Below are 15,200 nucleotides of genomic sequence, written 5' to 3'. Positions count from 1 at the left end.
ATGAACGGGCCAGTATCCCTACTTTATGTATAGGATATGTCTTTGCCTTCACTGCTATCAAATTGATTACTTCACTCGTAAAATGTAAACAACAGTATTTTAGGGAATATGATGAAGATTAACATTGCAGAACGTTGATGTTGTTTGAAGCGGGCCCATGCGCATGAACGTTCTTCCTGATGTTCATTTTGGAAGCAAAGGAACGGACAGCGGGGTTTCGTTCACAGCGAGCTAACTAGAAATTTCCTCTCCCCATCCCCTTTTCCAATACACAGTACTACCAGAACGTAGTGTTGTTCATGTTTGGAGAAAGTCTGTACTAAAAGTGACGAATTGAAAGTCATATTTGTGGAATATTGTTAGTGACGTTCTCATCTCGACAACAAGCAGTCCGACGCACGCTGATGGCGGTCACTATCGAGGAGCTGTATCGTAACTATGGGATCCTTGCCGATGCTAAGCCAGAGGACCTGAGCCAGGTGAGCATCAGCTGAATGGCTAGCTAATTGAAATATCTTCCAGAATAGGTACATTTTCATATCAGGTGTATCAGCAGTGGAAGCCGAATGTGAAAGTTATGGCCAACGTATTGGCTACATAGCCCGCATTGTCTGGACATGCTAACAAGCGCAAGCTTGCTAACTAGCTAAAAGGGGCCTAGCTAGCTAGGTAACGTTAGCTAACGTTAAACCTGCTTCATTTCAGTTAACGTTTCCTGGCGTTTTTAGTTTAGCTTGCCAGCGAGCTCGGTCATGGAACTACACTAGCTACAGTAGTTAGTTATGTGCGAACAACTTTAACGACGGTGATAGCTAACTAAGTAGTGTAGCTTGCCAGTATGAGTTAATGTTGATTCCCACGTACAGCTGCTGCCGAAAACGTACTTATGCCTCGACTCTGGCAACTTGTCATGTTGGTAAGATTTACAATGTAAAACTCAAAGGCTAACTGGCACAGGGGGCAGCTGAGGGGAGGACGGCTTATAATAATTGCCGGTGCGAATGGTATGTCCTCAAAACGAATAAAAACCATGTGTTTGATGTATTTGATACCATTCCGCTCCAGCCATTACCACGATCTCGTCCCTGTCAAGATGCCGCCAACTACTGCTGGCAACTAGCTAACTATTATGCCTATGGCTTCAAACATTGCATGCTTGTTTGGCAGAACTCTGTTTTCTAGTCCTCTACTTTACACTTTTGACCAAATCACTGGAAGCTTTTGAAGTTGATGTTGGAAAGTGATGTTATGTATTACAAACTTGTGAATGTATCAATAAGTTTCCATCTCTTCTCCAGCATAAATATGCCTATCAGGTGATTCTTGATGGGGTGAAGGGGGGTCCCAAGGAGAAGCGCTTGGCTGCACAGTTCATTCCCAAATTCTTCAGCAGTTTCCCAGAGCTGGCAGATGCGGCAATCAATGCTCAGCTTGACCTTTGTGAGGATGAAGATGTCTCGGTAAGGATTTTATCAGTTAGACTATCGTTTCCATTTGGAAAATACCATTGTGCACAATGGCGTTGACAAAATATAACAATGCATATAACAGTACACACTTGAAACATAAAAAAAAAGTTAGATTTGAGAAATCAATCAATGTAGAAGTGTACTTGTACAATGTCTGGTCAGAGTAGTCACACTCCTCTTTTCTTCACCTGTTAGTTTTTCTTCTTCCTTCCTCCTGTAGATTCGGAGGCAGGCCATCAAAGAGCTCCCCCGTTTCGCAGCCGGGGAGAACATCGTCAGGGTAGCAGATATCCTCACCCAGCTTCTCCAGACAGGTACAGTACTCTTGAGCTAACCCACCTAGACTACTACTTCTTGTACGTTTCCCGGGAAAGACGCTGTGTTCCGTATTCCTGCTTTTCTCAGGTTGCCGTTCAAATGACACATTCAGTTATCTAACAGTCTCACACCCGTAGGTGCAGGCCGATGGAATGGAGAAACCACAACTTCCTTGCTATTTCACTCTGCTTGTCATTTGAGGCCAAAATTGTTACAAGTGAAAATTTGGTTACGCCCGACTTGGCCAGCTCACAGAAAAATATCCTCCTATCCTCAGCAATATAACAGGACATGCTTCACGGTCTCTACCTCTCCACATTCCTCACACTTCCCATCTGGTTGTTTCCCCACTAGCAACAACACATTTCCCAATCCACAATGGCCCAACCTCAGCCTTCACAACAGAACCCCATCCCCCCTGTTACGCCCCAAATACCTACTGACCTCCCTCACAGACTTCTGGATAGAGAGAAACTGCCTCCTCCTCTCTCTCTCCCACTCACGTTGCCACTCCTGGGTCACCCCCCCCCCCCCCCCCCCCTTCTATGATACTCCTACATTCCATCCCCCTAATGGGACATTATGTATGCTATGGTGTAGTTTGTGTCAATAGAAGATATGTACTCTCCTTGACAGTGATGGACCAATTGTTATACTCTCTTCTTCGTTGGTGCTTACAGATGATTCGGCCGAATTCGGCCAAGTGAACACAGCGCTGGTCTCGATCTTCAAGATGGACGCAAAGGGTAAGCGTCTCTTTTTTTCTCTCGTGCATGAATTGGCTTTCAATTGTGAGAAGACGGACAGCTTCACGAGTGAACAGGCAGGATAATGTGGCTCATTTTCATGTATTCATTCAAGACTCTACGAAGAAAAAAGTAGTTAAAAAAAGTAGTTTCTCAGATGTTTTCATACCTGATGCTGGCTTTATTCCACGTGATCTGTTGTGTAGAACCTCGCATAACTCTTTAAGAGCGATTTGGCAGGCCTCACCCCTAAAATGAAGGGGGATAATGGGCATTGGATTAGAGTTAGAAGATGTAGTTTGGTTGAAGTGAGCATTACATGCTTCTATTCCCCCCTTTGGCTCAAGAGCCCCCTCCCAAGGCACAAGTTCTGTATAGCCTCTAAGTACTTTGTCTAGCCAACCTGTATCTCCGCTTTGCCTCAGCTACCCTGCGAGGCCTCTTCTCTCAGATCCTACAGGGGGAGGACATAGTGAGGGAGAGGGCCATCAAGTTCCTCTCCATCAAGCTGAAGACACTGCCCGAGGACACCATGACCAAGGAGGTGGAGGACTATGTGTTCACCGAGACAAAGAAGGTCTGTTCCATATCTCTCTCTGCTTTGGTACAACTATCAAAGTGAATCACCTAGAGTGACACACTCCATTCTGGGGGCTGGTTAGTAGAGCACTTTGTGAAAAGGCTGAAATAGGATGAAGTAGAATGTGTTTTTATTACTATTATTGGCAAACTGAATACAAAATCTCTGTAGGAAGGATCTGTAATCTAGTTGTGTGTTGGATGTATTTAGACTGGTCAGCCTAACATTGACTCCTTGATCATGTTCATTAGGGCACAACGTAGCAAATGTCTTGCAAGCGAGGATTACTTTCTTATTGGATGATTCCATGTAGTCCCTCCCCGTTTTAGTCGTTTTTGCTTTGTGCCCACTGAACTTCTCAGCCCTCTATCCCACGTTGACCTCTGACCCACATTGACCTCTGAACCCTTCCCCATCCAACCCCAGGTGCTGGAGGACGTGACAGGGGAGGAGTTTGTGCTGCTGATGCGCATCCTGATGGCGCTGAAGGGCCTGCAGACGGTGAACGGGCGGCAGCAGCTGGTGGAGCTGGTGGTGGAGCAGGCCTTCCTGGAGCAGGCGCTGAACCCCGCCGACCCCGACACTGTGGACCGCTTGCTGCAGTGCACGCGCCAGGCCCTGCCCCTCTTCTCGGTGAGTGATGCATACACACATTATAACACACACACAGGCCAAGTCATAATAATATACTTCACTTAGGGACTTACAGTGAGTGCATACAATTTGTGTGTGCCCCCTGTGGGACTTGAACCCACGACCTTGGCATTGGTAGCTCCACACTTTTACCAACTGAGGAAACTGCAGTCTCACATTCACAACACACGCACGGTATCACCAAACACACGTACTGTCAGTTGTTTGCAAATGGATAATTACTCTCGTAATGAGAACCCTGCCTTTCAGTGTTTGTGTCGTTACGTCCCATTGTTACTTCTTTCCTATTTCTGCATGTTTGTTGGTCAAGGTTCTGAACTGATTTGACCAACCACATCAAGTAGACACCCCCCCACCCCTTAGAACTTGTTTTCTTCTAAGACGTCAACTTTTTTTACCCTTCCAGAAAAATGTCCATTCTTCCCGCTTTGTGAGCTACTTCTGTGACCACGTCCTGCCCAACCTCAGCACCCTGACCAGTCCCGTGGCAGAGCTGGACATTCAGCAGGAGGTCAGTTACCGCCCTCCCCTGTACCAACCATACAGAGTTCAGGCAACCAGTTCTCCATGTTGGCTCCAACATGCCAGGATAATAGAATTGTCATTGACATGTGGTGTGTCCAGGTGCTAAAGCTGCTTGCTGAGATGAGTCCGTTCTGTGGGGACATGGAGAAGGTGGAGGCCAACCTCCTCATGCTGTTTGAGAAGCTGCTGGTAAGTAACAGCCTAGCTCAGCCTTCTAATGGACTTGTGTGCTTTCACCATACTGCGTACCCCTCTAGTACCTTCAGATGTGTCACTATCGAGGGATAGTGGTTAGGCGTTGACCAGGACACGTTCATTTGGTCTGTTTAGACTGGTAAAAGGGTAATGGCCAAAACGGACCGTGCCAACGACCGCTAACAGCAACGAGCGGCTGTCCTATCGCCTCTTACCACAGAACATTGGGTGTCATTTTCTTTTTTGTTTACTGAAGATCCTACATGTTGAATCGCCACCGTTCGTCAACACCCATGAGGTGCTCTGGTGTATCGGTCGATGTTCGCTGTGGTCCGTGTTGTCCTTGACTGGTCCTGGCTGGTAAAAGACGAACTGATCAACCCCTTCCTCCCTGTGTCTAGGAGTTCATGCCGCTTCCCCCAGAGGCGGAGGGTGAGAACGGCGAGAACACGATGAGCGAGGAGCCCAAGCTGCAGTTCAGCTACGTGGAGTGTCTTCTCTTCAGCTTCCACCAGCTGGGCAAGAAGCTGCCCGACTTCCTCATCGACAAGATCAATGCAGAGCGCCTCAAAGACTTCAAGATCAGGTAGAGGGAGGCTACAGATCATCAATGTTTATCGCGCTGGCTGTGTGGCTGAATCTGCAACATATTTACAGCCATTTCTGACGGAAAAGTTCTGTTACCGAAATCCCTCATTTGTTTAGGAAGAACATTCCCTATTCCCACAACCCTTGCTCTCTTTACGTGACGCATGTATGCATCGCATGCGCATGACCTATTCGCACGGGACTAGTATTACTCCTAGAGAGCGTTGGTTATGTAATTTACTCCAGAATGACCGTCGTTCCAGAAGGACGGTTTGGACGGGATTAGTTTTTTCCCAAACTACCCCCTGTAATTAATTATTTTTCTCCAATAAATTGACTGTTATGACTGAAGCCTGGAGGTTTTTTATTTTAGGCGTGGCGATAGTATATCAACATGTCTGTGTGGTAGGGTCACACTGATAACTCGAGCTTGGATCCCAAGTTTCTAGACCTTTCTTTCCTATAGTGTCTCCGTAATGTTTGAGTTGAGGAAGTGTGATCATAATCGTTAGGTTATTTTAGCGATCCGCAGTATGTCCTAAATCTCCCCCCCCCCCCCCCCCCCCCCATTTTAAGGCTATGGATGAGAGTTATCATTTCCAAACAGCATACGCTGCTTTGCAATCTTAACAGCAAGGGTTGCATTAAATAGGGTCAATTTAAAAAAATAAATTATCAATAATATCCCCGAGGCTGTTCTAACAAAAGTGTAAAGTCTTTATTACAGCAAGCAAATATGAAAAACAATTGTTTAGTTGACATGTTGCGCGAGGCTTGGTGCTCACGGAATCAGTAGACTATTAAACAAACAGGCAACAGAAGCAGGATCTGTCTTCTTTCTGTTGACATATTGATGATCTGTGAAGCCAGGCCCGTTTAACAGTTAGGCTATTGATTATAGACCTAGTTACGTTGGTTTCTTCTCTCCTCACTTGTCTTAGACAAGGCAAGGGCTGTTTTCTCACCACCTCATTCTGCTGCTTCCTCGGTGGCATTGGGCTCAACACCAATATGCTGGTTTAACTTTTCTGTTACGCATGTAGCAACATGGTCTAGGAAAAGGTGGCAATTCAACAGTGCACTGATGTGATTCAGAACCGCGGACAGCGACCGCTACCCAACGAGGGAGAAAGCGCATTTGTTAAATATCATTTTGATTAGTGTTGCACCATTGTTCTTATGTAATATAACTATATACAATTTTCAGTAGGACATGTCTTAGCCTCCACAGTGGATCTGTCCACTCAGACAGGCGCGAATCAGACGGGTGTCTTATACACCATGCGATTGAAATGTAGTTATAGATTCTGAAAATGTTTTCGCTACCGCTCGACTGAAGACATCTCGGTCGACCAACAGGCTGTCGACTAAATGGGGTCAGCCCTACTGAAAAGTGAGACTTTGTCCTTGTGTTTCTTGGCAATTTAACTTTTTGTTCACAAGCTGCTGTTTTTCAACATTCGCTAGATTCTGCTGCTTCAACTGATGGCGAATAGACACCCTAGCCTATTCGCATCCCAAATCTCAGCCCCGTTACCACGGTAACCTCCCGCCCTTCAAGGGGGAGCTGAACGGTTTCTCTATTTTGACTAAAACTCGGGTCACAAAAAATGAAATGAAATTGAGCAATATTCCACATTTACTTGTTACTAATACATTTCTTGTTTTAGAAACATTACAAACCATGATCATGTGTTTTTTTCTTTAATGTAATTATGGGGGTAAAATATTTTGGCTGGTAAGTTTTGTATTTAATCTACCTGCCACAGTGTCTGGTGGACCAAAAAGTACATTTTAGGCCCTGGTCTCCACTGTAGAGTCTGGATGCCACTGTTAGTCATCTTGTTTCTTTCTTCAGTCACTTTAACCCTACTTTGTCTTCTCTCCCGCCTTCAGATTACAGTACTTCGCCAGAGGGCTGCAGGTATACATTCGCCAGCTGCGAGTAGCCCTTCAAGGCAAGACGGGAGACGCACTGAAGACCGACGAGGTATGTATCGTCTCACCAGCTGTTTTGGCTCTCTGAACGAGAACGTGCCTCGTTTCCTCTTGACTGTATCTCACGAGCCGCAAAGAATTGCGCCGATTCAATCAGGTCTCAGTAAACCTTGTTAACCGTGCGTTCCTTCTGTTCTAGTGTAATAGTTGTGTTGTCGTACCTCTTAGAACAAGATCAAAGTGGTGGCTCTGAAGATCACTAACAACATCAACGTTCTGATCAAGGTGAGACGTTCATATTCGATGTGTTAAAACACTGGCTTCCGACCCTACGTAGCGAGCTGCGCCTCTTACATTCTCATTACTGTTCCCCTGTCTCCGCAGGATCTCTTCCACAACCCACCGTCGTACAAGAGCACGGTCACTCTGTCCTGGAGGCCTGTCCAGAAGGCCGAGGCTGGAGCGTAAGCCTCTCATGTTGTCACAGGTTACCTGGTGACCGAGAATATCTGGTTTCTGATGGAGTGTTATTAACCTTAAGCTCTAAAATCCAGAATGTTCAGACCTCAAAAGTAGTCGATGAGGTCACATCCCAGGCCATCTTATGTAAATCCATCTCTATGCCGCAATCTAAAAACAAAATGAAAGTGATGAGTACCATGTAGTGTCCAGATTTTGTGGATGGTGTGGGGAAACATCTGACAAAAGTTGATGTTTGAGTACAATGTCCCTTTTAATGTTAATTCATGGTTGAACTGACCTGCCCACGTCAATGTAAGGACACTAGCAACTTCTCAGTACAAGCACCTAGTCAGACAAGACTACAAACGCAACATTATTGTTAGCGTTATAACCCCCAGCTGACCTCTATGTAACCCTGTGACCTTTGCCCTCTGTGCCCATCACAGTCAGAAGCGCCCGTCCGGGGAGGAGATGGGCACAGGCAGTACCATGAAAAAGCTGCTGTCCCCCCCGCTTCCCCGAAGGAACGCACGACAGATATACAACCCCCCCAGCGGCAAGTACAGCGCCACCATTGGCAACTTCACCAACGGTGAGGGTGGCACTTGGGTAGCATGTTAAACAGTAGAACGTTGCACAGACATTGTATCTGGGTTTTCTCGTGTTCTCTCACGTTTTGTCTCACCTACCTTAGTCGACTGCCCTTGGTGTAACTTAAGCACTCTGGGTATGAGAGTCAATTACTGAACTGTAAACATGTTTGGTGCCTGCTGTTTCTATCCATTGTGTGTGTGTGGTGGATATTGTTCACTTCCACCTTGCATTGTGCCTAGGGTTGCAAAGGGAGGCTATATTACTGGAAACTTTCAAAGTTGACCAGTAAATGACTAGAATTTTGGTGACTTTCAAGTGTCTTGAGTTTACCAGAGGACATCCAGTGGCCTTTTGGGTACTTCCAATGATCAGATGTCTAATTATCTCTGGCCTTCTGCCTTATCACATGGAAAACATATCAAATAAGGTGATTTTAAGAATGACAATAGAATGGCGTAGCTGTAAAACATTCTATTTTACTAAAGTGTTGCAGAGTTAATTGAAAATAATGCCATTGTTGAGATGCTTTTTTCATTAATTAGGCAATGTTCTCTTGAACCATGTGATCTATCCACTAGAACCTCATAGACAATATGGATACACATATACAACAACAAAAATAATGCTATATATTGTGTTAGGTTCGAAATATCAGACTAAGAACTCGATGGACACTATGAAAGCTTAAACTAAGTTTATTCATCCCAAAGGGTTGAACAGCTGAACAAAGACAGACACATTTCCAATAGTGGTGGTATAAATATAACCCAAGTTGGGGTGGAATCTCCTCTCTAAACACTACATCTCTGTTGCTAGGCAGGAAATGAAGTGACGCGGGTAATAAACTGTTCCTTCTCCCTTAACGTGACCTGACCTCAAACCCCTTCATCACTAATCCACGGCTCTCTCCCCTTATCAATGCCTGCCACGTGTGATCTCTTTCCCTACATTCAGTACATTCTAAGCTTAATTGCACACACTATATACCTTCCTCCTACAGATAACCATTAACTTCTGGTGTAGACACTCTATACCAGTGGTTCCCAAACTTTTTATAGTCCCATTCCCCTTCAAACATTCAACCTCCAGCTGCCTACCCCCTCTAGTACCAGGGTCAGCGCACTCTCAAATGTTGTTTTTTGCCATCATTGTAAGCCTGCCACACACACACTATATGATACATTTATTAAACATAAGAGGGTGAGTTTTTGTCACAACCCGGCTTGTGGGAAGTGACAAAGAGCTCTTATAGGACCAGGGCACAAATAATAATAATCAATAATTTTGCTCTTTATTTAACCATCTTTACAACTTTATTTGTTCATCAAATTGTGAATAACTCACCCACCACAGGTTAATGAGAAAGGTGTGCTTTAAAGGATGCACATAACTCTGCAATGTTGTATTGGAGAGTCTTATCATTTTCCACACAGTCTATGCCTGTATTTAGTTTCCATGCTAGTGAAGGCCGAGAATCCACTCTCGCATAGGTACGTGGTTGCAAAGGGCATCAGTGTCTGAACAGCGCCATTTGCCAAGGCAGGATACTCTGAGCGCAGCCCAATCCAGAAATCTGGCAGTGGCTTCTGATTTAAATTACATTTTCACAGAACCGCTTGTTGCAATTTTGATGAGGCTCTGTTGTTCAGATATCGGTAAGTGGACTGGAGGCAGGGCATGAAAGGGATAAGGAATCCAGTTGTTTGTGTCATCCGTTTCAGGAAAGTACCTGTGTAATTGCGCACCCAACTCACTCATGTGCTTCGCTATATCACATTTGACATTGTCCGTAAGCTTGAGTTCATTTGCAAAGAAAACATCATACAATGATGGAAAGACCTGTGTGTTGTCCTTGTTAATGCAGACAGAGAAGAGCTCCAACTTCTTAATCATAGCCTCAATTTTGTCCCGCACATTGAATATAGTTGCGGAGAGTCCCTGTAATCCTAGATTCAGATCATTCAGGTGAGAAAAAACATCACCCAGATAGGCTAGTCGTGTGAGAAACTCGTCATCATGCAAGTGGTCAGACAAGTGAATATTATGGTCAGTAAAGAACTTTAAGCTCCTCTCTCAATTAAAAAAAAAAAGCGTGTCAATACTTTGCCCCTTGATAACCAGCGCCCTTCTGTATGTTGTAAAAGTGTTGCATGGTCACTGCCCATATCATTGCATAATGCAGAAAATACACAAGAGTTCAGGGGCCCTGCTTTAACAAAGTTAACCAATTTTCACTGGTGTCCAAAATGTCTTTCAAGCTGTCAGGCATTCCCTTGGCAGCAAGAGCCTCTCGGTGGATGCTGCAGTGTACCCAAGTAGTGTTGGGAGCAACTGCTTGCACGCGCGTTACCACTCCACTATGTCTCCCTGTCATGGCTTTTGCGCCATCACTACAGATACCAACACATCTTGACCACCAAAGTCCATTTGATGTCACAAAGCTGTCCAGTACTTAGAAAATATCCTTTGAAAATGTGATAAAAAATAATAATAAATGTAATCACATTTTTATTTGGCGTACCCCAGTTTGGGAATACCTGCTCTAGCGCATAGCACTCAATATTTCAATAGGATACCTGATAATTAATCCTACTCCAAGTTTTAGGAGTCAGAACCCAGAATCCATCAATGGATAAGTTATTCAAGTATAAATCACCCAAGTTACCGTTCTATTTGTTATTGGTTTAATAGTCTCTCTGCCAATAATGGCTAGTTTTCAGGTTACACATCCCTCCCATTAGGCCCCTCAAGCAGACAACTTCCAGACCGTGAGGGGATTGGATTATCTGGCCTGGATTACCTCGGTGGGAGGAGTTTGCACCACGTTAAAAGTGATTGCATTTCTTTTTGAACCAGGCGCCCCTTTCAAAGGCACCGGTAAAGCTGTCTCAACAAGTGACGTAGACTCGATTGAGCACGTGTGGTAATGAGTAGGATTCACACGCAAAAGTGATTGCCTTTGATCGACTACCTTCCCAATTAAAACTAGTTTGAAAATTCAAACATATTTTATGGAGAAGAGACGTACAGTACCATTCAAAAGTTTGGACACGCCTACTCATTCCAGGGTTTTTATTTATTTAACTTTTTTCTACATTGTAGAATAATAGTGAAGACAAACTATGAAATAACACCCATGGAATCATGTAGTAACTAAAAAAGTGTTAAACAAATCCAAATATATTTTATATTTGAGAGTCTTCTTAGTAGCCACCCTTTGCCTTGATGACAGCTTTGCACACTCTTGGCATTCTCTCAACCAGCTTCATGAGGTAGTCACCTGGAATGCATTTCGATTAACAGGTGTGCCTTGTTAAAAGTTATTTTGTGGAATGTCTTTCCTCCTTAATGTGTTTGAGCCAATCGGTTCTGATGGTATACAGAAGATAGCCCTATTTGGTAAAGGACCAAGTCCATATTATGGCAAGAACAGCTCAAAGAAGCAAAGAGAAATGACAGTCCATCATTACTTTAAGACATGAAGGTCAGTCAATCCGGAACATTTCAAGAACTTTGAATGTGCAGTCGCAAAAACCTTCAAGCGCTATGATGAAACTGGCTCTCATGAGGACCGCCACAGCAAAGGAAGACCCAGAGTTACCTCTGCTGCAGAGGATAAGTTCATTAGAGTTACCAGACTCAGAAGTTGCAGTCCAAATAAATGCTTCAGAGTTCAAGTAAGACACATCTCAATATCAACTGTTCAGATGAGACTGTGAATCAGGCCTTCGTGGTTGAATTGCTGCATAGAAACCACTACTGAAGGACACCAAAAAGAAGGAAATACTTGCTCGGGCCAAGAAACACGAGCAATGGACATTAGACCGGTGGAAATCTCTCCTTTTGGTTTGAGTCCAATTTTGAGATATTTGGTTCCAACCGATGTGTCTTTGAGACGCAGAGTAAGTGAAGCATGTTCCCTTTTAAGCATGGAGGAGGTGGTGTGGGGGTGCTTTGCAGGTGACACTGTGTGATTTATTAAGAATTCAAGTTACACTTAACCAGCATGGTTACCACAGCATTCTGCAGCAATACGCCATCCCATCTGGTTTGCACTTAGTGGGACTATCATTGTTTTTCAACAGGACAATGACCCAACACACATCCAAGCTGTGTGATGGCAATTTTACCAAGAAGGAGAGTGATGGAGTGCTGCATCAAATGACCTGGCCTCCATAATCACCCTACCTCAACCCAATTGAGATGGTTTGGGATGAGTTGTACCGCAGAGTGAAGGAAAAGCAGCCAACAAGTGCTTAGCATATGTGGGAACTCCTTCAAGACTGTTGGAAAAGCATTGCAGGTGAAGTTGGTTGGGAGAATGCCAAGAGTGTTCAAATCTGAAATATAGAATATATTTTAATTTTACACTTTTTTTTGGTTACTTTTGATTACCTTTTTCCAATTTGTGTTATTTAATAGTTGTGATGTCTTCACTATTCTACAATGTAGGAAATTGTAAAAATAAAAACCCTTGAATGAGTATGTGTCCAAACTTATGACTGCTACTGTATGTTTATGGACAATCCACCATGCTGCCTTGTTGACAATATGACAGAGCGGCGCAGATTCCAGTTCGATTTTAGAAGGGCGCTCCTCCCTCATGCTGCGTTTAGACTAGGGACGCAAAAACCGTTATACCAGTCGGCATAGTGGAAGAAGAAAGTTGATGACGGCAAAGCAAGCCAGCGTGACGTTAAGTGTTGCTATGGTGATTTCAGTAAACAAAACCGTGCAAATCAACATCCGGTTGAAAACAATGCTAATGCAGACTTCAAAAGTTGAAATATTTGAAATCTGGCGGGCGAGTCCCGTCTACCTTGGCAGCTGATGGCATTCACCGCCAGCCTCAACGGCATTTACTGTCGTGCTCTCATTGAAAACAATGATATCTGGTTTGCCGTCTATCTCGTACCATGTAATTGCAGCGTCACCACTTTTGCCCGTTCACGTCACGGCCTATAGACGGTGCACCGCAGGTTAATTGAACTCCATCAGTCCTAGCAAAATTCTAGCTTGAGAAATAGTTTTGTTTTAAAAGCTATTTTTCTTTCATTTTGACCAGTTGAATGGAGAACTATTACAGCAAGTTATTTCATTGTTGCCCAGAAATGATTTGTGATTGAGATAAATGCATGGCGCTGGGCCTTTTTAGCTTTAATACATGAGTCTGGGCAGTAGTTTTTTTCCCCTGACCATGTAACCCAATTTATTTATAAATTTTTATAGGCTGTTTGAGATATACCACATTTCCATCGTGTTTTCTCCCCTCAAACATGCTTAGTTACTCAAACTAGGGCCCAGTCTTTCCTGGCCAGGTCAAGCAGTGTGGAAAAACTCCTGGCCCTAATAATGAGTCCTCATACTGACCTTCTGTCTGTTGGTCTGTGTTGTGATTCCAGAGCAGCGCGGAGGCTTCAGGGGAGGCCGGGGACGAGGCTTCGGAGGCAGGGGAGGCAGGAGCCGAGGCCGAATCTACTGAGTCCACCATCTCACCCACACACACTGAACTGCAGCACATCAGAATCCCTGCCGTAATTGAGGTGGTCTCCACGACCACTGCTCCTCAACCTGTGTCCACTTGTTTTTTTTTTTTTCTCTGGCTCCAAGCGCCTGTGGTAAAGGAAGTTGTTTCCTGTTTTTTTCCCTTCAAAGTAAATTCACTTCAAGAAGACCGGGCTACAGACTTTTCTACCTGGCGTTTCTACCCCGACACTGTTCCCCGGCGAAGCGGTTGTTCAAGTAGATCAGCGTGTTTTTTTTTATTGTGAGTGTATTTTTGTGGAACCAGAGACTGCCAAGTTGTACCTGATTTGATATTTTAGTCAGATGTCGGAAAATCTTTCTTTGTTTTACAAAATGGTGACGAATGCATTCTTTCTACCTTTTTTTTTTGTAATTGAATCCTTACATTTGGATTGGCCTACTCTCTTCCCTACTTTGTATTGATCGATAATGAAGTTTTCATCAGAATTTTATCATAAACTTGTATTGAAGTCTCAACACCTTGACCCTTTTGTTTGTGTAACACCTTGTTAAAATAAGACTGTTACATTGGTTTTCGATGTATTCTGAATTTGTTTTTAGTAAAACTAGATTATTTCCCCCACAAAATAGGTTGTGTGATGCCCAATAGTACAGATTGTTATTAATTGCACGTAGGTTGTCATTCAAACCAGACGTGGCCTATTGAGGACATGGGGGGGCCATACTTGCCCCCATGAACATAAGCAACCATTTTAAAGTTTCTTCGGCTCAATGCGTTTCAGCCAATTAAAATCGCAGATTTACTTGGACTTCCAATAATTGTCCATACCTCAGTCAAACTGCACGTTCACTATCACGTGTATTTGACTGACTGGTCAAATTGCTCTCTGTAAAGTTCCTAGTAAATGTAATTGTCACAGATTGTGGCAAGGGTTCGAATAGCACGTTTTTCCCTCCCCTTTGAAATGTGGATTTGTGTATATTGTGTTAAGTTTGTGGAAAAAGGTACGTAGCCTACAGATGAGAGAAGTTTAAGAATACATTTAATAAGGAGCTACCTCTTTCAGCCTTGGCACACAAACACACTGCTATTGCCTAATAATCATATTGCATAGGCTATATTACATGGACGTGTACACCTAAATGTAGGACTACAATATGCAATTTTACAATCACATGCTTGGTCACGTGTGTTATGTCTCGAGGATGAGCGTTACAAAGTGCATGGTAGTATTATAAGTTGCACTCCCATCATCCTACAGATGGCAGTATTGTAGTTATTTTTGAAAGAGTTTTATCGCAAATCGAATCGACAGTCTGAATGGTGGAAGACACTTGGCTGTATTCGTATCGGATGGTGAATTACTTCGTTGACAAAGTCATCTAACTCTGATCCTTTTCTGTAGGTTACTATAGGAACTCTAATCAACAATATAGCCATTCATTCACATCAGATAGTGTCCTCATTATGTTATAACCTGCTAATGCATATGGGACTTTTGTATGGTACACCTCAATGGACCCCCTTAATTTCATATGTTGCCTCGGCTTCCAGGCCGGGGAGGCGAAAGCATGGTGGAGACTACCCATAGGGTGATTCAAGTCAACCGCTTACATTTTTATTTAACTAGGCAAGTAAAGAAC

At 43.8% G+C, this 15,200-nt stretch overlaps 1 protein-coding gene across 1 annotated transcript; it reads left to right on the top strand.

The window, feature by feature from the left end:
• Nucleotides 1–180: 180 nt before the first annotated feature.
• On the top strand, nt 181–14,072 carry LOC106561085 (apoptosis inhibitor 5). The gene is made up of 14 exons (XM_014124708.3): nt 181–479; nt 1,299–1,460; nt 1,690–1,783; nt 2,468–2,533; nt 2,959–3,110; nt 3,540–3,746; nt 4,174–4,278; nt 4,392–4,481; nt 4,889–5,073; nt 6,972–7,065; nt 7,242–7,298; nt 7,398–7,477; nt 7,922–8,067; nt 13,472–14,072. The coding sequence occupies exons 1-14, from the start codon at nt 405–407 to the stop codon at nt 13,549–13,551; spliced, it is 1,593 nt and encodes a 530-aa protein (XP_013980183.1). The 5' UTR covers nt 181–404; the 3' UTR covers nt 13,552–14,072.
• Nucleotides 14,073–15,200: the final 1,128 nt, after the last annotated feature.

This window comes from Salmo salar, chromosome 10 (assembly GCF_965601325.2).
Source record: "Salmo salar chromosome 10, fSalSal1, whole genome shotgun sequence".
Taxonomy (NCBI): domain Eukaryota; kingdom Metazoa; phylum Chordata; class Actinopteri; order Salmoniformes; family Salmonidae; genus Salmo; species Salmo salar.
The sequence above is the reverse complement of the archived record's forward strand: the minus strand, read 5'-3'. Positions and strand labels throughout refer to the sequence as shown.